General features: G+C 43.4%; 2 protein-coding genes and 1 long non-coding RNA gene across 16 annotated transcripts in view; 2 read left to right on the top strand and 1 right to left on the bottom strand.

Moving 5' to 3' along the window:
- Positions 1-24,595, top strand: part of scara5 (scavenger receptor class A, member 5 (putative)) — a 187,455-nt gene that overhangs the window by 103,300 nt on the left and 59,560 nt on the right. For 8 of the 14 annotated variants that reach the window (XM_086189326.1, XM_086189324.1, XM_086189322.1 and 5 more), the window contains 2 exons: positions 4,779-4,995; positions 18,323-18,444. In XM_086189326.1, coding sequence (XP_086045452.1) covers positions 18,333-18,444 — 112 coding nt within the window. In that variant the 5' untranslated portion in view covers positions 4,779-4,995; positions 18,323-18,332. Of the gene's footprint in view, positions 1-1,451; positions 1,686-4,774; positions 4,996-12,508; positions 12,603-18,322; positions 18,445-24,595 lie in introns of those variants that run through there. The other 6 variants (XM_086189319.1, XM_086189318.1, XM_086189325.1 and 3 more) reach the window with 5 other exon arrangements.
- On the bottom strand, positions 6,139-11,494 carry LOC147243268 (sterile alpha motif domain-containing protein 12-like). The gene is made up of 4 exons (XM_086189650.1): positions 11,397-11,494; positions 8,792-8,938; positions 8,178-8,315; positions 6,139-7,954 (listed from the first exon to the last, which is right to left on the bottom strand). The coding sequence occupies exons 2-4, from the start codon at positions 8,910-8,912 to the stop codon at positions 7,938-7,940; spliced, it is 276 nt and encodes a 91-aa protein (XP_086045776.1). The 5' UTR covers positions 8,913-8,938; positions 11,397-11,494; the 3' UTR covers positions 6,139-7,937.
- On the top strand, positions 18,926-24,353 carry LOC147243267 (uncharacterized). The gene is made up of 3 exons (XR_015110586.1): positions 18,926-18,975; positions 20,845-21,012; positions 23,937-24,353. It is a non-coding gene; the product is annotated as an uncharacterized LOC147243267 (long non-coding RNA).

Genomic DNA, 24,595 nt, shown 5'->3' with positions numbered 1-24,595 from the left:
CATTCGTCAAGGTAATTTGACCAGAATCGTGTTAATATGGAGAAACAAATAGCACTGTGACGTCTGAGTAGAAAAAAACCTTGGCTCAAGAAGGTGATGCAGTTCAAGCACTGAGAAGAAATTCATCTGTAAAGAAATAAAAGCCAATAAAGGAAAGAGAGAGAGGGAAGGTATTTATTTAACTCTAGACAAGCTTCAATTAGCAAAGTTCAGCAACAGCAGAAGAAGCTCATCAGAGTTTAATGTTACATCGACTATAAATTTACAGAATGAAAAATAACGCCGTATGGCTACAAACGGACATTTTATTCAGGACTTGAATATCTTCATGCAGCTGGTGTCTGATTTCCTCTGCCGAGAAATAAAGTGAGAAAGACAGAAGGGGGGGAAAAGAAACAGGAATAAAAATGAGAAGTTTTTAAGCTGAGCAGCAACCCGAGACGTCGTTCCAGCGTGTGAGGGAAAAATGGTTTGACTCTGTCTAAATCTTTGTTCAGTATGCCATCGGGGGGGAGTCGTCTAAATGCTAACGATGCTGACGCAGTCACGTGGTCGAGAGCGCACGCGCGTAGAACCTGTCCAACCTGGAACACCCGTCATGACTGCACTCATGCATGGCTTTGTCTTGAGTTTGTGGTTGTTTCAAGTTACCAGAATCAAGCTGACCTCCTTATTTGATAATTTTATACACACACACACACACACACACACACACACACTCGCAGAAAGCCAGCTGGGCCCCGGCTCCTATAATCTAGTCATGCTCATGTTCAGATGCTCAAACTTGGGACTCGAGGCTGCAATGCAATTTTCGAACAATCCCACATTTTCACACCATCTGGTCCAGGACCAGAGAGCCCCACCTGAGGCTGGACGCACCAGCAGAGCAGCTGCGGGTCCAGAGTGCGGCGGTGAGGTCAGGCGAGGTCGTGTACGTCTACGTTCGAATACGTGCAGTCTGTCTGTAACGATGTCAAACTGTGAGGCTGAGAGGACTTCTTTTGGTTTGAACTATCAAGGCTGCCTCCTGGATTCATGACATCTTTAAAAGAAGCTGAAATTCTACAATTCTTCTCCGCTGAAGTGATGGGACGAAAGCAAAAGGGAGGAATTCTGAATATTTTGAAAAAGTATAAATGGTAGACGAGACCGAGTAGTTTGCTGTGGGCTTTGTAGCTTTAAGTTCTTTCCGTATATTCTGAACAAAGCAAGCCAGAAGAGGTACTGCGTGCCAAAATTACAGCGCGTTTTCCTGCTAATTCAACCCCAAACCCTGAGCGTTGTGGCTGCGCTTCGGCCATTTTCAGTCGCGGAGAGCTGTGAGGTGAATTCATCTCTCTGCAGAGTTCCGATGCATCTGCAGTGCAAATTGATTTTTAGTGTCACCACCACTCACTGACAGCATGTGTGTGTGTGTGTGTGTGTGTGTGTGTGTGTGTGTGTGTGTGTAGGACTAACAAACATATTAGGGTCAATCAATAAAGGAGAGAGCCTCCAGGACTCAAGAGGGAGAGGAGCACGAATCCTCTCTGACCCCCTCCTCCTCCTCCTCCTCCTCCTCCACTTGTTCTTCTTCAGCTCAAGTCTTTTGACCTTTCGCCCAAACTGTGAGATGTCATGGGGTGCTTATCAGAACACGCCAGGCCAGGACGGGCCGTTGTTATGGAGACGGCTTCACAACTTTGGTACGACTTTTCAGGGCTCGAGAGAAACAGCAGCCACGATTCTGCATTCCAACTGAAGAGTCGTTAAATTGGTAGAGGCGTTTTCTCAAAGTGGATACACAATAAGTAGAGAATATAAAATTAGATTCGATCGTCTTTCTGTTTTTCCAAGTCATTTTGTGTCCATTTTCCTAATGAATCGTTAAGAATCTGCATTTCCACAAAGAGAATTTGATGCAAATTTTGTTTTTTAGGTAAAAAGCAGTAAAAGTGCCAAACTAGCAATATAAATTCTTAATTTCTAATAAACTCTGACGGAGTTTTTTTTTTTTTTTTGTGCTGCAGGGAGGACGCATTCTAGCTGGCCGAGTCCCATCGATCAATGGGGAAAATAAGTTCTGGTTCGAAACAAAAATATGAGACTTGCTCATTTGGTTTCACAAGGGGTTTTGTTGTTGTTTCTTTTTTCTAATAAACACCACGTTGATATTTGAAGTATACACACAGTTGTTAGAATTACAAAGCTAACGATAGGCTACGGAAATGCAACTAACTTTAACAGGTACACGTTTCAAAATTCACAAATGCGTTTGTAAACCGGCACATTCTGAAAATAAATGTTAAAATGTCCCGAGCTCTTCTCAGCAACAGACTTTATTTCAGGCTTCAAAGATAAAAACAAATCCAGAAATCCCCTTGACTGTGAAACAAAGGAACCAGATATTCAGCGACGCGAACTTATTTCCAGGTTTAAGGGACTCGTTCTGTTATGCGCAATAAAACTTTTGGGAGTGAGTTCACCTTAGTTTCTAAAGCAGAGGTTTTCCTCTGACAAGGATCTGGAGCTGTAATCCTCACTAACTGGATTTATTTTAGGTCTGTTGGCTGTTCCTTTTAAAAAGCACCAAGCTGGTCTTAGCTTATCTCAAATTGAAGTTTTTATTACATTCTCTCAAATAAACGGGAATCCCATTTGACCACTGGAACAAGATGACATGTAGTAGGCAGAGGAGATGATCCCCCCCCCCCCCCCCCCCAGAGGATTCATCTCGCCATCCTTTCTTCCTCTGTCTATTTTCAATGCCTTTTTTTAAGAGGGTGCGCTGTAGAGATGATACAACTCATATGACTGATAAGAGCAGTCTGTTGTTGTGTTCCCTCAGAAAAATGAAATAAAATGTTCTGGAATGGAAGTCGTTCAGGAATGGATATGAGGTGTGTGACTGGGCTGTCCTCTATCAGAGCACTTCTGCTTTTATGTGTTTCTTGCTCTCTATCTTTATGGCTATTTTGTTTGCCTCGTCTTTCCCAGGCAAGTGAGTCTGAACATTTCAACATGCACGAAAAAGAAATAGTTACATTTTCTATTTGTCTGCATGCACCACGTGAACTTAAATATTTCTGAACCGGCAATGCTTCTTGTGTTCAAAGGAAATCAGTCTGGTTAAGTTAATTGATTCCATTTCAACACATGTTCCTCTCTGGGGTGGGGGGACAAAAAAAAACCTCACAATCTCACATGATATGGAGAAGATTTAAGCTAAGTGTGTTTTTACAACAAGGAACTGACCAGTTCGATTAGGAACACTAAAAATGCACTGCTGTTTTCATGAGCTGGGATTACAAGCACGTTTTTCTCATTCCTAATGAAGATTCTGGATCAACTAATCCAGTTGGGTGTTCACACACGGACACATTTAATTAGATCAGGTGTGTGACCTCATGTACAGTAGCTCAGTGACTGTGTAGTATTAGGTTAGTATCAGTTGAAAATAAGCCAATGTAAGCTAACGTAGGCTAACGTAAGCTAACGTAGGCTAATGTGACCATGTTAGCCTCAACGCAATCCCACTAACCCTGAAAAAAGCAGGAGTCACTCAGTTCCATGATTCATCCTGAAACCCCTCATCCACTTCCATAATCAGCAATATTTTATGAAGTTTCCAACCCAATACAATTTCAATCAATTTGGGAATTTTTATTCAGACTGTGGCGTTGATATGGATGATTTTCTTATTCGGTCAGGGCTTTTAAACTGAGTACCAGAAAGCTCGGGTAGGCCCCAATGTTGTAAGTCATGGCGGGTTGAGTCATGAGAATGTTCTCTGTCCATAGGGAAAGCATTTGCCAATTCAGGGGAGCAAAATGGTGCAGAAATAAATCCACAAGGTCAATTGCTGGCTTTTTTCTATTCCAGTGTGTCTGAGTAAATTCAGTGCGGCACTGTTTATGTCATCTTCAACATGTCTGGTTCATCCTGTAAAAATCTGTCTGGATAAATGAATTCCCTCACAGCCTCCTCATGAAATATTTTCAGCATTAATGACTTGTGATGGAAGCTGTAAATTTGAGTTAAAATGAAGCAGCCATCTTGAGGTTTTGGCGTTTCAATTATCCACAACACCGAGCGCAGTCCAGTCTTTCATTCTGTCAACTTAAATGTTTTAGTAGTCTTTTTTTAAACGCCTGCTCACACACACACACACACACACACACACACACACACGCAACACTCACACACGCAACACAGACTGTACAGAGGCCTTTGGACCAAACAAACACTCAAATTCTGATTTAAAGTCTGAGTGATGCCTCAGGTGACAAATCAGGCTGAAATATTTTTATGCGGCCAAATGAGGGACGTTCTCAGGTCGGCCCATGAGGAGGGATAATTTAGAGGTTGATCCCTTTGAGACACAAGCAGGCATTCAGGAGAGCACTGTCATGATGCAGATGCTGGTATTTGTCGTTCATTGTGACGCTCATTTCTACTTATAATTATGTTTCAGTTCACTGTAGTGTCGGATACTGCACAGTGAAATGGTAAATACTGCGTATGTGGTATTTATACAGGCTTTCTCCTATACGTTGTTCTTTTCAAATATGCTGTTGCTGTCACATGTTTTGTGGATAAATACATTCTCATTCCTTTATTTGCTACCTACCTCTGACACCTGGATATCCTTCAATGTCTGAATGATCGTCTGAATTGTGTCTTCCTTCAAAAAAGAAACAATGAATGCACTTAATTTACACATAGATGTATCGCCAGCATTGGAAGTCGCTGTCTAATTTTCATCTCTGTCCCCTATGATTTGCATGTGTCCGAGGCAGGTGGAGGAGGTGGAGTGAGCTGCAGTGACAGTCTTGGTCAAGAGGTCAAGCTGATAGCGTAATGATGGCTCAGGATGGCTAAGAATCTAAGTAGTAGGAGGGAAAGGCTAAAGAGGAGGGGACCGAGTTCTGAGCCCTGCGGAACACCACGAAGGACCACAACCTCACTTTGCCTGGCCTTGTGAACAGGTGTGTTCTGCTAATTGTCCCATCTCAGGTGAGCTGCCTCTGCTTTATTATTAATCTCCATTACCTCTGTCACACTGCTCTCTAGCATTTCATCAAGAAAACAAACATCTTATAAATTCAGCTCCAAAAATTAGCATAAATGTTATAATGAGACTACAAATTTCCTGCAGGAAGCAGGGATATAGCTGGAGAGACATCAAAACATTTTCTATGGATCAGTGTTGACACACCAGTGGAAGATGTGTCCTCCTGCATCCTTCAGTACTTTACCATTCTCACCTAAAGGCATGTTTGACTCGGTGTGTGTGGACACCACATTGATCACTGCAGAAATTAAGACTCTCTGGAGGGAAAAAGCTTCAGGCAGCTGGATGTTTCCGTTAAGGTTGTACTTCGATTACTAAGAAGCTCCATGGCAGAAATCCAGAATGAGAATACGATTCTTATTGTTAGAAATCTTAACGTGAGTAAGACTTTATTGCTTTTGTGTTTCAGGCTTAAGATGGGCTGAGGCCAAATTTAGTGACAGGCCGGTGAGAGACTGTCAGGCACGAAACTGGATTTCAGAATGCTCTAATAAGAGCTGATATTTATTAACAGTTTATGCTACTATGAAGCGGATTTTTGGAGAAAGTTGTATTTATGTAGTTTTAAATAAAGTTTCTGAGTCCTTATTTTGAGTATAATCAAACGTGAACGTCAGAGTGAAGTCCAAAGGGATATAGAAGTTCAGTGGGAAGAATATCTCTCCGTATGGACATTCTCAAAAATCCCAAGGTAAATCAGGATACTGAGATAAAATCTCTCTGTAAATCAGAATTTTAGGCTTTAAGTGGAAACCCTAGACTCAAATGATTCTCCCGAAATGGTCTTGCTGCTGGCTATGATGTACAGTCTGCATATAAATGACTAAATCATTTCAGAGGGAGTCTGGTGACCCTCTTAAATTTGTTTTACTGCAATCAACTCCGTTCCAGACAGCCACTGCACAAGTTAATCTATGTAGCAAGCAAGCTCAGCCTGTACGTCTATGGACTCCATAACTATCCCAGCACCCGTGGATCCGACCAGGTTGCGGGCTGCTACACACTGAACGGGTGCTACTTTTGTCCCTCCTACCAGACACGTTGCGAATACTTTTAAATCAAGAAATTCAAGCAGTTTGATCACATTTTTATTCCAGTTTTCAAGCGACACCACAATCTTTGGAATGGCATCTGCTGTTGCGTGTGACCCGCTGCAGGGTTCTCGTGTGCATTTATGCTTACATTCTGATGAGGTTTGAGGAGTGCTGCTGTCTGTAGCCTCTCTGAGGCGGATAAAACAAGAGTTACAGAAGGCTGCGGCTGAAAAAAACCAGGAGGGTGACAAAACATGACTGATGGTCGGACTAAAGTAGAAAAACAGCAGTCTGCGAGGACAGAGAATTTAAAAACTCAGCAGACGGGGATGCGTCATCAAACAAGCCTCCTGTAACAGTGCCATGAAAAAGACAGATGTGATATTTTAGATAATATAAATGTGCACTGGTGTAGATTTATACACCAAGGAGGCCAACATTATAAATAAAGACAACAGAGTATATAAAAATGTCCTGAAAGTTTTAGGACCACTTGAGTTAAGGACATTAAGAAGTTACAAATCTTCCCAAAATGTAACTGCAGTCATAATACAACACAGTCTCACTGCAGTTTGACATTTAATCTGTTGATTCATGTTAATGGAAATGATCGTCCCTTTTATTCAAGGCACTCGAAAAGAATTTCCAATCATTTAAGTCAAGCGTTAGTTAAAAAAAAAAGAAAAGTGTTCAGCGAGAACGAGCAGTTACAGGAATCACCCGAGTCACGTGACCATGAACAGTCCGTACCACAGCCAGGAAACTGAAACTCAGTCATAATCTGTTGCTTTTTAAAAATGTAGCCTCAGGACAGCAAAAACTGAAAATTTCAAATTAAAACAGGAGATCCAAACCAACTTGTGAGATCAGTTTCAGTCCGCATGTGTGAGGCAGAAGCCAACAGCACAAAACACTTCCACTGCTCTGCTGTTCCAATGCGTCACAGAAATGTTTATATGGAAAACCAGCTCGTATAAGACTGTGACAGTACTGCTGCTCTTTGCAACAATGACTTATTTACTGTTATGGACTCATGTAACTCATTTTCACCACCGCTCAGCTCCAAAGAGCTTGTGTCCGCAGCTCCTTCAGCTTTCGCAGCTTAGGATTCAGTCGGAGTTTAGGGTCGCCGCCGGGGAGAAAGATCTCTCAGACCCAGACTTCGTCCGTCGAGAAACAGCAGGCAAATTCAAAAAAGAGACATGAACATGAAGTAGCATTTCGCTGAGAATGAGGGACAAAGCCGAGAGTGGACTTAGACCGTGGATCACGGCGAGCTTTTTTAGAAATAAACTCCCATGGTCTCCAGAGCTGGACAAGAGGAAACCCTCCCCTGTGCAGCACTGGGGAACCACGCTAGTTAGCTTAGCACAACACATGTCAATAGAGGGGAACTGTTAGCATCACCACCAGAAGTAATCCTCCTTCTTCTCCTCTCCTCGTTTGGTCGCAGCCATCATCTCATTATGCTAAGCTAACTAGCTGTTAGCTGGTCTTTGTGGGCCTCACAGCACAGAGGAGGCAAGGTTATCTCTCTTCTTCTCTGGTTTTGGGGAGGTTGGTGTGAGGTGTGTTCAGTTCAGTCACCTTGTTCAGTAGGTAACGACTCAAAAGAGAATAAGAATAAACTTAATACTTGTGGACATTATCTGAGAAAGATCCTCATGAAACAGATGGCGTCCATTTCCACGGCTCCGACTCCACACAGGAAATTCTTTCTCACGTCGTTCCTCATCGATCGTTCCTCTTTTTCAACTTTATTTTCCATCGCTCCCTCCTTTCTTGGTCCATCACATGGACGGAGGAGTGGATGGAACAAGCAGTGATACTTCTGCTGAAGATATTCGTGGTTACGGAGAAAAGCATTCTGGAAAGTAGAAAAACCGTAGTGAGCACAACATGATGTAGCGGGTCTGTAGAGAAATGACACATCAGGAACTTTGTGGTCCAAGTGCATGTTGTCGTCAGAGATTCTGCAGCAACGACAAAGGACAGAGAGCATGCAAGGCTGCGATCAACCAAGAACTAAAACCAGGGCGCCACCACTGTCATGGGTGTAGCGCTGTTGGGCAACCGTCTCAAACTCTCACCGGAGCAGATGTCTGCCAGCTCACTGACTTCCTCCTGGACTCGCAGGAGCAGGAGGTCCTGTAAAATTTGCTGCTGCTCCTCAGCATCCACGCCGAGAAGCTCCAGGTGATGCTCTTTTAATCGCAGCAGAGCGCGGCCTGCAGCAGAGGCAAACGTTAGTACTTCTTCATGTGTACTGTGAACAGAGTACTGCGGGGCTGATGTATTTTCTCTGCTAACCTGGAAGTTAGCATCGCCGCAAGTTCCTTTAACCAACAACCACTTGGATTTTTATGCGGACAATAAACCGTGAAGGTAAAAAGCTTGAGAGTTTCATTTCGGGACATAACGAGAGTTTAATTATTTTGAAGCTTGAACGCAATCACGAAATAGGCTCACGTTATGCTACCAGCAAACTACACCATCGACGCATGACTTCAGCGTCAGCGCAACAAAGCCCGTTGACTAATCTGCCTCACGCAGGAGAACAAATGTTGAATCATCTTAAACCAGTTTTAACCACAGACATCGTTTGGGTATCAAACCAAAAACCTGTTCACTTTATTGTTGTTCTTTAAATTGTTGACTTGTTTCTGTGCCTTCATCCCTGTTCACCACGTTCTGCATGTGTCACCTGATATGTCGTGTTTGATGATGGCTTTATGGAGCACACCGACTTGGTCTGGATACTGCTCCTGCACCCAGTCCAACACTTCCTCCACCGACCACAGTGACACTCGCTTTGACAGGTCCATCGGCGAGACACTGCATCAGCAACACTCTGAAAAAGGCAAAAAGCAGAAAAATCAATAACACTTTGGGGTTCTGGAGACAGACATCTTAAATACTTAATTCTTTCCATTTCCAGTCCCTCGGTTTAGTGACAAAAATACCTTTCAAGTGCCAACACTAAGCTTTCAGCTCCCACACCTGTAACATGTCACATTACTCTATTTTCTAAGTGTGATGATTAAATTCTAGTAAAAACCAAAAACAAAAAAAGCCATTAACCTTCCAGAGAATTCCAGGTGTTTTCCCTCAAGCTGTAAAATATAAACCTTCACACCTGAGCAGCAAATGTCTGGCTTTCATTCGTGGCGAATGACATTTTGTCAGTCATTACTTCATTAATCTGATAACACTGAGGGGCGGGTTTCTAAAGAAATCAAATGCAGAATCACTGATCCTTACACACACACACACACACACACACACACACACACACACACACACACACACAATCACACACACGCACCAAAAAAAAAATCACAAACTCTTTCTAAATTTCTATTTTTTTTCTTCTACTTTGCCAACCACCCCATTCTCAGCATAATCAATTACTTTATTTCAAATACATGGAAAAAAGGATATTGGTAAAATTAAAAAAAGAGAGAAAATGATCAAGAAAGTATGAAAACACTTAGAATATTCAGAACAAATAAAGAAAACTCCATCACTAAGCGATACTGAGTGTTAGATTTCTTTTTAAATGTTTGCAGCGACGAGGATAAGAATTTTTTTTTTTTTTTTAAGTTCCTGGTTTTAGAGTCAGAATCGCTTTTTCAAATAAATTTCCACGCGTGGTTCTGATGGTCTACACAAGCAATTCAATATAGGTGAAAGTGCAGACCCCCCCCTGGAGGGCCCCTGGGTTCACGGACCTTTAATGAACCGACTCCAATAAAAAGTTCCCTCATTTTAATAAAGTTACTCGCGGTTGATTTGACTTTGGTCCCAGCTGGATCCTCCTGGGCTGCGGCGCTGTCGGTTGAAAACTGTTGATGTGACCTTTTCAGCAGGCCAGGCTAGTTATTGGGTTATAAATACAGGCGTGTAATTTCCTGTTTTAATTAAGGGAGATGCGCGATTGGCCGGGACAATAACAAGGTCCCAGCGGAGTCGTTGACATACTCAGAGTGGAGACCTTCACATGGGGGTGGGGGGGTGGGGGCTACGGTCAGAGGAAAGTTCCCCTCAGACTCGGAGAAGAAAACCTCACTGTCTGTAGCGTAGCTTGATGCTTTATGACATCATTAAAGCAAAACAGGACCCGGCGGCTCCGAACCTACGGGGGGAATAAAACGATGGCAAATTCAACTTCTCATCTTCAAGCTTTTCCATGTCTTTAGGTTTTCTGTCTGCACCCTCACAATCTGCCACAAAGGTTCACCGCAACGTCCCACTGAACTGAGAAGGTTTTGGAGGTCAAAGGTCAAGGCATGCAATGCAGTATTTCTCCTGTGTTTATGTGGTTATTTCTCTGTCATGACATACAGTATAAATATCGCAATATGAAGTGACAAAGAGGGGAATCTGGCTTGTACTACATCTTTTTGTTTTCCCAGTCACCTCTTCATGACACTGCATCTGTTTGACTCCTGTTTCCTGCTGCATGCCACCGCTGCTATGATTCGTCCCTGCTGCCACCTTCTGCTTCCAGTTTAATTGAGCTTGAGGGTGGAAAAGTTCCTGTTTGTTTGTTTGGGGGGGGTTTTGGGGGGTTGTTTTCTTGAGCAACAACTGAAACTACCTCACCAGCACAGCTTTGTTTGGTTTTCTCACTGTTTTCTATAAATGTACTTCGACCAAAACATGATATATTCACACCACGAGAAAGCAGGCACACATCAGCCTTCCCGTAGATACACAAAAAGGAACTGTAATTCCTTGACGTCACACAGCCGCAGGCGAACTCATTCTGCGCGTATCAAAGATGTACTGCTGCCATCTAGTGGGGGCGAGCAGAATTGCGTCGTCTCGCACTATTACAAGCATTTATTACCCAACAGGTCCAAACTTCAGAAGCTTTGGCCTTAACCCGCTTTATCCGTTCTATTCCTGCTGAAGGCTGAGAACTCTTCCACATTCCAGGTTGTAGGACGAGTGTTTTGCAACCATTCACCAGTCGAGTGTGTGTGTCGAGTTCCAAACTCAGTTCAGTTGCAATCTAATTATAAATTTAGCTTACTGGCAAAAATAATGATGATATGAGTTGCAGCCATGAGCCGAACTGAAGTTCTCGGTCAGTACTTGCCACAGGGCTATCGTGTAAGTGCACATTTCAGTTTCTATGAAAATCATCTGAAAAACATCAGTATTTTGAACTGGATTTGGCTCAGCCCGGCTCGTCTCGCGCGATGACACGCCCGGGAATTTACGGCGAACAACGGAAGACCGTCAACGACACTCACGGGCGTTAAAACACTTTTTAAAGAACTTTCATTGAATGCAGAACTCACATTTACCACCGACCGGATCCGTTTGTTTTGGGTGATGAAACAATGGCGCCGCCCGTGTTTACCTGTTCAGTACAAACGTTATTGAAGGTACGTTCCTCCTCCCCCTGGCTTCGCCCACCACGATGACGCCCTCAGGTGATGTCAGACAGGCGGGTGCACGCAGAGACTTTTTTGCTCCAGATGTTCGCACACACGCATTTTTTATCATTTAAATCAGCCAATATGGGCACGAGACTTATATGTATGTACAAGTACACACATGTACTTACTTGTACTTTATACAGACACATGTAGACTACTCGCTCCTGACGTCAGGTTTGTTCAAGATTACCATCCAGGAAACTTGTTGAATTCATTTCATCCAGTTGTTCCTCGGCTTTATAAAAGATTTCATTTATTCAGAGCTTCACACGCACAGATAAAAAGAAAAATTAAGCTGCTGCACAGCAAGATTGATGAACAATAAATGATATATTTATAGTTGCACTTTTGTGTGTGAGAGAGAGAGAGAGAGAGAGAGAGAGAGAGCCAGCCAGATGACACAGATAGAACCAGAATCAGACAAAGAACTTTATTAGGAGGGTTATAATAATAATGACATTTTGATGACGTTGACATGTTTTTTTTTATAGTTTAATCGTAGTTTAACCTCCACATTCCTTACCGACAGTCAAAAAACAGACTTTCTCAACAAGGATATATCCTTTTTCCCCACTAGAAACGCATACTTACCTGATTCTTTTACGCTTGTGGCATTTTTGTTGTACTGCCACTTAGATTCGACAGAGGGCGCTGGTGCACAGCAGGTGGAGCCAACGAGTGATTTACGTTCCCCCCCCCTCTCGATTCAGCAGCAGCTGCTGGTGTGCAGGCAAAACTTCAGCCGGAGTTTGTGATGATCACATGATGTTGCGGCTATATTACCGCAAATGTCGGAGTTGCTCCGCAGAGCTGAGTGTCCTCTGCAGCGGGAGGTCTGCGCTCGGTGCATCGTCCCGCTCCGCTTCTCTCTTCACCAGCGAGTCTGACAGCTAAACGGAGCTGCGGGACGCCACATTCTGGGGGGTGGGTGGGGGGGAATTATGAGACACGCGGAGCCGTGATTTCTTTCATTTCCAGTTGACAGCTGACAAGGTGAGAAGAAGGATTTTGTTGCTGTTGTTGCTGCTGCTGCTTCCTTGTGTCTGTGTTCGGTGTTTCATTAAGGTAATTAAAGTTACCAAAGGTGAGTGGTGACGTCACAGCAGTTTGATTCACTTTATTGGCGCTTTCATGTCCTGAAGTTCAGATGTTTTGTCTGAAGCTAGAATGTGTTCCTTCTATTTAAATAATCTGGGGCTACAAGATGTGTCTTCTTCTCTCACTTTATTTTTTTTTTTTTTTGGAATTATTATCGTGTGTGCACAATCTCATATGTTCCAGTGCTTCCACAGGTTGCAGCATTGAATAGAATAAAGCGAGGGAACGAGTTACACCTTGTGGCCACTAAAGTTGGCTCCTTCCCCCTCTCTGTAGCCTCTGTATCCCTCTCTCCAGGGCAGAACTCCGTGGAAAATGGCAAGTTTACTTCAGGGTTCGCTGCACATTTGGAGCGTGTTAAGACAGTTTGACATCTGCTACATTTGGACCGCTGAATGTCAACAGGCAGGCTGGTGCGGGGAACGCGCGACAAAACGACAGGAAATGCACTTTTAATGGAACTCATCCGCAGGAACATGTTGCTTTGTGTTTCAGCGGTCATGGGTGAAGTATCTCTGCCTTTAATTGACCGAGAAAATGGGTTCATGTTGCACATGGATGGTTGAGCAATGACATAACATGGGATGTTCTCCCATGGTGCATTTCACTGGCATCAACCAGGCTCCCACTATACATCGAGTGGAGATCGTGCAGTTATAAATAGATGCCCTAAACGAGACTGCAAGAATGAAGTGTGCGTTTCTGTGTTTTGATTGACACATATTGACCCTCTCTGTCATCGTCAGTGCCACATGGAAATCAGGTTCTGGTTGTTGGGGGTGGGAGGGGTGAGGGACCACACAGACGGGTCCCTCTGACCTCACAAACAGTTGGACGCTCAGTTGGGGCGACGATGCATGACAAGATAATTGTTTCCTCCGTCGCCGAGCAAGTTTCTCTCCGTCTCTCTCACCTGCAGCTCTGATGCTTTCTATGAACCTGACGAAAGTCCTCGCAGCTGTAAGAGTTTCTTCTCCACACGCCCGCGAAAGCTTTCTGCAAAGACTCATTCATACGTATCTGGTCAAAGTGCAGATCAAGTCATCGCCTCTGAGAGGAGACAGGATGGCGACCGTTTCCTCCAGCTAGTTTGTTTAAGATCAGGAAACGCTTTCTCATGAATGTCTGGAAATGACAAGTTTGGTATTTTGCTCCCTACAAGGGTGAAACCTCTGTAGCAATCTGGTGCCTACGGTGCGTTCTTAGTTGAACCAGTTCCAGTTTGCAAGTTCCCAGCTGGAAATTCCTTACCGGAAGATTATCTGCGTCCATCTGAAAACACCTGGATCCTGAAGACCGTTCAAGACTTTTGGCAGGATGTAGTTGTTAGTGGTGTTTCTGGACATCACACACGATGCGTTCCATCAGCGGTGTTCAGTCGGGTCTCAGCACCTCGTCCACGTTGCTCTGTGTACGAGTCAGCAAAAAGTCTGTTTGTTCTCATGAGAACTTCTGTAATATCCGAATATGTGCAAAACATTTGGGTTATTTTATTTATTTTACTCAGTCTGGAATTTGTGTTGAATATGTAGAAAAAAAACTGAACTTTTGCTGTGGAGTTATGAGCGACTGAATGAACATTTTGCTGGTAAAAGCTAACGGGCTAACATGCCTTCTCGGTCCCGTTTCTGTCTCCTCGTTGCTTCATGCACACAAACCCCACAGCTGGGTGGTGAAAGACTCTCAGAAACTCCCGGCTAACAGGGAAGCCCCTTCCGCTGCTAGCTAGCAGGCGGTTTTTCCGTCCACAAGGAAATGCAGTTGCTCGTGGAGCCGCAGGGGCCGTCATCTGTGTATCATACAGAGGAACACCAGGAAATGAAATGTAGCAATGAGAGCTTTGGGTTCTGGCCACCTGCAGTCTTGAAAACTCTGGAAAGTGAAACTTTTTTTTTAAATTTTGTGCGTGTGCGTTTTGGGTGAACGAACCCTTTAACTACGACACGTTATGTAGATCCACTTACGTGACAACCTTTACATCTTTGTCCTCTTAAATGTCATGGGGTGTTTCTACGGTGAGAGCAGTCAGAGGTGACTCTTTGCTTTCCCACCATCCCACGTTGGCACGAGAAACGGCGTGTGAGACAGGAGTGTTGTATCACACAAAACTGTGTGTAATTAGAGGATAAGTCACACAAACACGTATGCAGGGGAATGGAGGGTTTAGAGGGATCTCCTAGCAGCCTTAATGGTTTTCTGCCTAGCATCAGTCCAAATGTCAACCTGACCCCCCTCTTCCCTCTGCATTGAGAAAGTCCAGACTGAGCGCTTTTTAACGAGTTTGTCAAACACTGGCCGATCCGCTGCTGGGCCGCGTGGGAGTTTCACACCAACGCCTGCAGCAGATTTAATTTTGTCTATATGCGCGGCACAATGTTTCTTAGCTATTTCCCCTGTGTTCCCTTTCACTTTGGTCCTAGCGCAGCCATATTTGGCGTTGCGTGGGATACCCCGACCAAACCACTAGAGCAAATATGTTCAACTGGATGTGCACGGCTGGGACGTAACGTGACTTGACAACCTTGATCCACCCGTGAGACAGCGACTCACGCGCATTCATTGTTTGTTGGCCTTCAGCAATCACATTTTAAATGTTGTAGCAGTGGGGATTCATCATAGATTGGATGCCAAGAGGAACTCGTAACAATGGAACGACCCCTGGTAATGATGAGTGGTCTCTGAGACGCTTCCATCGCCCAGGAAATGGTTGAAGTTGATTGATGTGCCCATATGGTGTCTGCTTTTGGAATGAGAGTTAGTTGGAACTCAGCCATAACCGTATCTGTCCCTGCACTCGGCATTCTTCACCTTGTTCAGTTTGTGTGTGTGTGTGTGTGTGTGTGTGTGTGTGTGTGTGTGTGCATCATGGCTTAATGTTCAGTTACGTCCACAGACCAACCTTTTCAAGGGTATGGATTTTGTCTTGCAGGTTCTTCAACCAAAACCTTCCAGTGAACATCAGTCAAACCCATGCTCGCGGTGCTCACTTTCCTCAGCTCTATGAAGAGATTTAGCATCTTCTCCGAGAGTGAAATACTCATTCTTTGCGTGCACGCTCACCTCTGCAGCTCTCTGACGACAGCAGCAATGTGTTTGCCTCACAAAGCTACGATACGACCCCAGTACACATCAACACCCAAACACACAACAGAGCAGCTAGCTAGTACTCGGCTGGTGTGAATGCACAGCATTTAGCCTCGTGTTTTTATCAAGAATTGGTTGCAACCCCAAAATAACAGCTGGATTTGCCACGCGGCCACTTGAGTTCATAATGCAGTTCATGTTTTCCTTGAAGTGTAAATAATACCGTCAGTTTGAAAGGTCATGATGTGTGCTCAGGTGCGGTTTACATGCTCGTGTGCTGCCACCAATCGGCTGATAATCAATAAATGCAGGCAAGTTCCGCTTCTAGGAATCAAAGTCTCCTCAGTTTTAGTGGCAGGGCCGTGGGTTGTGTGATGTCTTTATCTTTGAGCTCTCACTTTGTTCTTCTGTTTCCGTCTTTAATCTGTGACTTTGATCTCTGTCACGGAACATCTAAGCTAGCTCTCCATGGCAGAATCCTGACTTTAATCTCAGCCTGTCACCTTAGAAGCTATCCAGAATCCTGTCACTTCAGACCCTAGAACCTCAGACCCTTTGACACCACGCTTCTTGGTACTGCACCCACTCAAGGTGCACCGCACATTTGACGTTGATCGGTTGAACAGTAGTCGAATGAATCAAGTCTGAGGCAGACATACAAAGATTTCTTGCTTCTTTAGTAAGATGTTTGTAAAAAAAAAAAAAGGGGGGGGGATTTGAGGATGCGGTGTTGGGACTTAACCCTCGTGAGTTTTCCAAAAATACGAGTCACTGTAGACACTGGAGCTACTGGACAAGAACAACAATGTGGAACATGCAGGTGCAGCAACAGTTCTGCTGTGACTTGTGGGGATTTCCATCAGTGTACTGCCGTTTTAATGACTGTGCAACTGAGAGAGACAGACTCTGTGTGTGTGTGTGTGTCTGTGTGTGTGTGTGTTTGTGTGTGAGAATATGTGTGACGCTCGAGTCTGAACTAAAAACCACTCCATTTGAGCCTATTTGTCTGTGATTGAATGCTACAACTGCCCAAGAGCCCTAAGCCAAGTTCCCGTGTTTTGCTTTTTGCTCGGCATCCCCGGGAGTGAACTTTGGAGCCACCAGCTGAATGAGATCAGAAGAAGCTGAGCTTATCCCTCCAAAGTCTACAGACTGGACATCCAGAAAGAGCCTGGAGCAGAACCAGTGTTCCTTTCTGTGTGTTGAGGTGGCTCAGATGGCTGATCACAAAGCCTTCCCCGTGGAGGTTTTCCAGGAACATCAAATTGAGAGGAAACAGCATGTCAGACTCAAAACACAGTGGAGGCATTTAGACTGGGAACATCTTGGGATCCCCCTGGAAAGGCTGGAGGATGTTTCTCAACAGACAGGTCTTGGCTTCTTGTTGGTTTCTTGCCACCCAGATAAGTGGAGGATGTATAGTCAGCGCAGGGCTTGTTCAGTTGGCTGGACGGTTCTGTCCTCTCCCGGGTGTTGCTGTTGTTTATCTGGGCTGATAACTTGGGGTTTCCTATTGTACTTGAAAGAGAGTGTGTGTGTGTGTGTTTGGGGGGGGGGGGGTGTTATCTTTAGGCCAAGAGATGTAATTAATTCCTTTTAATTTTATTAGTTATTGGCCACAAAATATACTTTGTTCTCTCAGTATAGTTATTTTGAGGCCAGGACTTCCACAATTTTTTTTTTGAAAATGTTGAGATAAGTCACATCTCATAGCTATAAATTCTTAAAATTAAGAGAACAACTGTGTAACTCATAGCCACAACAGGGTACATTTTCTACCCCATAGCCTCAAAATAATGAGAATGGCTAAATATAGGTTTTTTTCCTCTATGGTCCCTCCAGGACTCCGTATAAATGAACACATTTAGAGGAATTAACTTGGTGAGTCTTCGTACCCACTGCAACACACAGAGAGGTAGAAAGTGACCTTTCTGCAGTGTTTTACTTCACATCCACTCATGGCTTCTTTTAAGATATTCAGCTGAGAGGTAAACAGATGGATGGGCTGGGCCAAAAAAACCAACCCTCCCAACTCTGCTGGCAGAGGAGACGAATCTCACGCCACCAGAGGGATGGCCACAATCCTCTCACCACAAGGATTTCCTTCAGTTTGTTTAGCTTGGACGTACATCTGTGTGTGTGTGTGTGTGTGTGTGTGTGGCTCTCCCGGCTGGTCCAGCTCACATTCTTTTTCACAGCACTAGAGGGCAGCAGTGGTACCAATCTTGCATGTTTGAACTTCTATACCTGTGAGAACCCTCACTGACTCGCTCTGTCTGTCATCCAGTTTACTGACCATCGTGCCTCCAAAAAGTACATCCAGTAAACGTGGGTTCGTGCAGTACTCAGGCACATTTGCCTGGTTTTTATCCATCTTAAGTTTATGCACATCAGAGTTTTCAGTGAGCCTTCACACCTCGTGGGTGTGGTAATTGTCTTGGAGACCGTGTAGAACAGTACCACCTTATAGTACTTTTGCGCTAACATGGTAGCATCACCACCAACTAGCTACAAGCTTGTTGGTGTCCCTCAGTCTGTAGCAGCGTCCTCCTCCACCTTTGCTAAGAGTCTAATTGGAACGTATTTCTGTCTGTCCTCTTCAGCCAGGAGGAGATGGAGAACAAGGCCATGTATCTGAGTACGTACGAGGAGAGAGAGACCGGCTCCATGTATGAGGAGGCCTACGATGGACGAAACCTGTCCAAACTCAACCTGTGTGACGAGGGTAAGGAGGAGAGTCTCCGTGGAAACACTGAGACAAATGTAAAGCTTGTTTTGGGTGTTTAGAGATTACTGAGCGGTAGGGCTGGAATCTCCCAGTCGACTGGTCGATTTATTAGTCGATACGTTCTGGCTCGACCAAAATCCTGATTGGTCGATTTTTTGCCACGTTAATTTCATCAGGAGGAAAGTACCAAGTGCTAATGGGGGTGTTTTCAAAGCATCCCTGTTTCACAAATAACAATCTATATTTGAACACCCCCCTTGTTTTGCTATTTTGGACTCGCCCGACCCGCTAGAGACAGACAGACAGACTGAGGAGTGCCAGAAGGCAAACGTCTGGTGGTTTGATGAATGTCTATTTAATTTTGACAGTTTCATTTCAAGTCAGTCCTCGTCCACCACGTCAAAGACGTCTGCAGCGTGGCAGCATTTCATGAAAACAGATCAAGGAAAAAAAGTCGAATGCAAAGTTTGCCAACAGCAGTTTTCATGTCACAGCTCCACTACAAAGACGGCGTATCACCTAGAAACGGTGAGCTAGCGTGTCCACCTGAGGTTGCCTGTCAGTTTTGAGTATATGAACATATCAGAATTAACATTTCTGTGTTTTAGTCTAATAATTGTTTTGTTTTAATTGCAAAAATTCTTACAGTGGACTTGCCCTTTTTTGATTGAGCGTAAAGTTTTAAGTTAAAAGTCTATTTGTGTCTCCGCCGTGATGCTGAGCTCCTGTGTTCAGTCTCACTCTGTCAGGACAAATGACAGACAGACAGACAGACAGATTACTTTATTAATCCCTTTTGGATGTTCCGCCAGGGAAATTGCAATCTCCTAAACATTCACAGCACTGTTACCATAAAGGTAAAAAGAATAGACATAAATAAAACGTATAGAAAAGAAAAGAAAACAAAGACTATTTATATATATATATATATATATATATATATATATATATATATATATATATATAATGTGTGTGTGCGCCTGTGTGTACCTGAATGTGATTTTGTATATGTGCATAGTAACGGGAATGATAATAATAATATCAATTGTTATCATTAAAACAATAATAATGATGATATAATATAACAATAGTAATAATAATAGCAGTAATAACAATAATGATGATGATACAATAACAATAATAATAATAATAATAATGACAACAGTAGTAATAATAATAATAATAATAATATACATTCTCGTTTATTGCACATGAGTGTCTGGTCGTTATCGGGGCAGGTTATTGGTGCTCAGCCCTCTCCTCCAGTCCTTCTGTTGGCCCTCCCCCCCTCCAGTGAGGAGTTTAACAGTTTGATGGCTCGGGGATGAAGGAGTTCTTCAGTCTGTTGGTCCTGCACTTGGGGAGGAGCAGCCTCTGGCTGAACAGGCTTCTCTGGCTGGTGGTGACGGTGTGCAGAGGGTGGCTGACATTGTCCAGGATGTCCAGCAGTTTGTCCAGAGGGTCCAGCTTCATCCCAACATGACAATGATAGCGTCGGTCAGTTCTTATAACCTGACAAAAACAATTGTCTAAATATTCCTCAACGGGTTTTGTGCTGATAGTTGACACAGCATAGTTTTCATATATAAAATTAGTCGAAATTTGAGGGCTTCAGTCGACCAAGAATTTCTTTGGTTGATTGCAGCCCGACTGAACGGCAATCAGGTCATGGGATCGGCAGCAGTATCTCTGGAATCCTTCTAGATCCCGAAGGTCACTGTCGCCTCAAATAAATGTGAGATCTCTCGAAGACTTTGCTTTGTATTTGAAGAAATCTCTCAAAGATCCACCAGGACTGAAGATCCTGGGGAAAAAAACAGGAGGCCAGAGGTCAAGGTCATTGTGACGGGCATATTTTGGTTGGGAGGAGAATCTAAATGGAGATTGTTTTCATACTTGATGTAGAACCATGTAGACTCCGTGGTGGAGGAAAACGCTCCCAGAGGACTTATGAGTTACATGTTTTTATTGTGTTCAAGCTCGACACTGGCTGGCAATGACCCATCAAAATTGTTTGACTTCACAATGTTTTGAGTCTAATTTCATTTTGAAAATCAAGCCTCCGTCCACAGTTTGGGCTCATTATATTTTTATATCCATTATTTTTCTTCTTGGCAGGAGCGCGAATTGAAACCTTGTGTTGCAGGTTGCGTTTGAGGAAGGGACTTTCTACGGCGTCGTGTCACACACAAACGCAACGCACTGTAGATAACCAGCGCAGGCACTAACAGGAACACACGTGCAGATGCAGCGTTGTCAGCGCTTGGCAGTTGCTGCTGCTAAGGTCATCTACGAGGAGCGAGGACCAACATCTGTGTGTGTGAGAGAGAGAGTGTGTGTATGTACAGGTGCAGCTGAACGAATCCACAGTTGACCCCGCCATGTTCTCATTCTCAGGTTTCAACCGAAGGACTCTGCAAGTTTGGTGGGAAAGACTTAGTGAACATCAACCGGAGGATTTGTTGACATTTTAATGGAAAGTGGACAATGGCCTCACACATCAGAGAGCCTTTCCTCTTCCAAGTTCACTAATCCTAGGACTTTTTCACACCTCGTCCTGTTAAAGTAGGTATTCCCAACTGTGGGAGTGGTCTCAGCTCATGTTGGTGTAGCAGGAGATGGCAAAACAAAGCAGTTGTTAAGGGGTTGTTACTTCGAGTGAGGATGTGATCCAACCACGATTCACCAAACCATATTGGAGAGCTTTTTTTATTGCACACTGAGAATTACGGAAGAAAAGAGTTTTGTCCTGGAAGAAAATAAGGGTTTACAGGAATCCTTATCTTAGCTTTGAGAGCAATAGAATGGCACAGGGATGACATACTGTATTTTGGTTAGCCGACCTGGACGTTAGCATCACCGCTGGTTGCCTCAACTAAAAGCCAACAGAATTTTAAAAGAGTATTTGGGATTTTTTTGCTGAGAAAATGGCAAACTGTTTGGCAAAAAAACAAACAAAAACTTCGAGACACATCTAATTCCTCAAGAATCTTCACAATTGGACCCCCTGTTAAGATTTTTGAAGCAATAAATCACATTTTAGGCAGTTGCACAAACAATAAAAAAAAATTCACAAGATGTGATTTTGATACAAGGGAAATGGACTCATTAAGTATCTAAACCTGCAATTGCTAAATAAATGTTAATAATAAGTAAATGGGTATTAAGCAATAAAACTACTTGCTTGCAGTTACCCAAATCAGAAGTGGAAGCACGTTTTCGTTAGCAGCTAACGTTTGCTAATAAACTTGAAGGTTTCGTTCTGTGAGCCTGATTTTAGAGCGACGCATAATGTTTGTAACACTAAAACTTATATTGATTTAGCTGCAATTTCATTGTATAACAGATATTGACCAAGTGTGGCTCACTCCCAGGAGCACAAATATTAACTACTTCGTTTATAAATTTAGCCAACTTGCTAAGCCTTCTGCTAACGTTATTTTCAACCAGAATTTTGAATCATTTCCCTCTACGCAATGGCGTTTCATTAACCGAAATGTCCAACCTCACTGTCAAACTACAAAGAGTTTGATCCCTGATGTAACTCATTAGAATTAAATCTCAGTTGTGGATTCAATGCCACTGAAGCTGCAGTCTTTACTGGGAAACCGTCTATACCTGTAACATAAAGTGTTACCAATGTGTAGAAAATCTTCCTGTTTTTCAGGTGTTTATTTACAATATTTATAATTTATTGTATAAATCTATAGTATATTTACAATTAACTTGACTATTAAATGGCTATATTTATTGTACACACATGGATTTACACTTTATACGGTTGTTGGAGTTGTGAAACCTTTTTTTTTTTTTGTTGCAACATTAGCAATTTCACCAACACAGCCAAACGCATAGTAGTAATTTAGTCACACTGGTTCCACTTGAAACAAACCAATACAGGATAATATAGAAATATCCAAGTCAGCTAAACCCATTCTAATCTGGCATGAAATCCCCCGTGTCTTTATGAAAACACTGCAATGCTACAGAGAACAGTATGTTTGCAGTACCATCGTTAGATGGACAGATGTTGAATGCGGCAGTGAAATAATGTGATTTCCAAATGACTTGATAAATGACCGCTGACGCTCGTGTCGCTGTTGGAAAAGTTTTGCTGTCAGTCAGTCTCTTACGTCTAAGTTTATTTCTGCCTTTCCATTTGGGTGTCTTGAACTGAGTTTACCTGGTGGGGGGGGGAAGCAGGAATACGAGAAAACAAAGCAGAATTCTCCTGTATTACTTGAAAGCAACGCTTCTTTTAAAATGTCTATTGTCCACAGAATTGCCCAAATCTCACAGATTAACACTCGGTTCCTCGTTTTCTGTATGCTAACATCAGTATAAAAGAGAACAGTTTTAAGGTTTTGGGAAGAATTAACATGCTGTCACGATAGAGTGGTGCCGGGATGAGTCTCGAAACACAGAAAAGTTAGGACTGTTGAAATATCTGGTTCCCCTGTCTCAGCCGCGGGTTGCCGACCCCTGGACTAGAGCAAGTATGTGCTGAATAAATGGCTCCAAACATCATCACACCAAAAGCAGGAGAAGACTGAAGCTAGTTGTGGTGACTTTGAGGTCGTGTGTACGTGGTGTTAAAAAAAAAAAAAAAGTTTTCCTTTTGATGGAGGGAACCCAAGGCTCAACATCCGGGGAGGAAAAACAAAATTAATCAAAATACATGAGGGTACGATGAGGTAGCGGAGCAGTCACACGAGACACTGCACGGAACAATCGCCACTGATACATTACTTAAAAAGGTGGCTCAAAACACAATCGCGTGCAGCAACAGGAAGTGAAGCGAGACGATTCCATGTGAACAGTGCACCAGCTTTAACCCCTCACTCACCCCTTATCTCCTCATCTATCGCTCTAAATGAAAACATATTCTCAAGCCCTTTAACCCCCCCCCCCCCATGCCTTAAGAACTTTTTGCAAAGTAGGTGGTAATTTAACCTTTAAGCTCCAGAGTGCTGGTTTTACTCTCTAGTCTGCTCTCAAGGTGTTCGTATGATGTCTCGTTGCTTTGTCTCTAACCCAGGAGGTGTTTTGCAGACCAGCATGAGATCAACTTGCTTATATTGCCATTTTCTATACATTCCAACCATGTGACACACACACACACACACACACACACACATCTGAGCCAGCTGTGTTTGTCTTACAGCGTAGGAGAGTGTGTTCTTCATCATACAGGGGAACTGTGTGTGTGTGTGTGTGTGTGTGTGTGTGTGTGTGTGTGTGTGTGTGTGTCAGGCACAATCCACCAGTGTCCACTGACAGATTGTCATGGTCCAAATGAAACCATGCTGTTGTGAGGCCGCGCTGCTAAATCAGTGTTTATATTTGAAAGTCAAAACTCTAGCCAAAGTTGTGACTGTTTTAAAGAAGATGGAGCCCATCACCGTCATACCTTCGATGTATCATAATGTCCTCGTGCCCGACTGTTCGCATCTCACAACTTATAACTCATATTTATGTGCTGTTTTTAGACATTTTGAGAGGAATTCCTCTCTGAATGGCTGAGAAAAGACGAGACTCCAGCAGGAAAATCTCTTCATCCTCTCGACCTGGAGGGAATGTTCTCTCAACACCAACAACCTAATCCCCGTCTCATCACACACACACACACACACACACACACAGGAAAACACATCCATCATACATAAACAGTACTGCGTCAGTTTTATGGAGACAAAAATCTTCATCTGTTTACCCACTGAGGAGTGTTGACATATTGGATGGATGCAGGAGTGGGAAACATACACACAATTACGCACTAAAGTAGAATAAATACACTTATTTAAATGCGTTGTGTCCGTGTGTGACGTGACCTTGACCCTTTGACCGGCAAAATATTTTCAGGTTAGTGAACCAGTAAACATTTGTGCCATTGCTCCTGAGATGCATTAACAAGAACCGGACGGGCAGACAAAGAACCCGGAAGCACAACCCCTCTGCTCCTGACAGTACGCTGTTAGGAATCAACGTCAATGACGCAGCGGTGTGTACATTTGTTTTCATCGTCAGCAAAACGGCTTAAAAATTTTGATAAACGACCAGTGACAACAGCATATTTAATGGTTCCCTGATCATCCCTCCTCTGAGCTCTGTACACCTCTTTCTGTGAATGTAATCTATGCGTACAGGT

Source organism: Aulostomus chinensis, chromosome 20, assembly GCF_037954235.1.
Source record: "Aulostomus chinensis isolate RoL2024-O1b breed Wild chromosome 20, RoL_Achi_v1.0, whole genome shotgun sequence".
Classification (NCBI taxonomy): domain Eukaryota; kingdom Metazoa; phylum Chordata; class Actinopteri; order Syngnathiformes; family Aulostomidae; genus Aulostomus; species Aulostomus chinensis.
The sequence above is the reverse complement of the archived record's forward strand: the minus strand, read 5'-3'. Positions and strand labels throughout refer to the sequence as shown.

Bases quoted from the DNA above. Each gene is read 5' to 3' on its own strand.
- LOC147243268 (XM_086189650.1), bottom strand. From the start codon at position 8,912: ATGGACCTGTCAAAGCGAGTGTCACTGTGGTCGGTGGAGGAAGTGTTG. The intron at 8,316-8,791 runs GTGACACATGCA...CCTCTGCTGCAG, and splicing joins CATCAAACACGACATATCAG to GCCGCGCTCTGCTGCGATTA.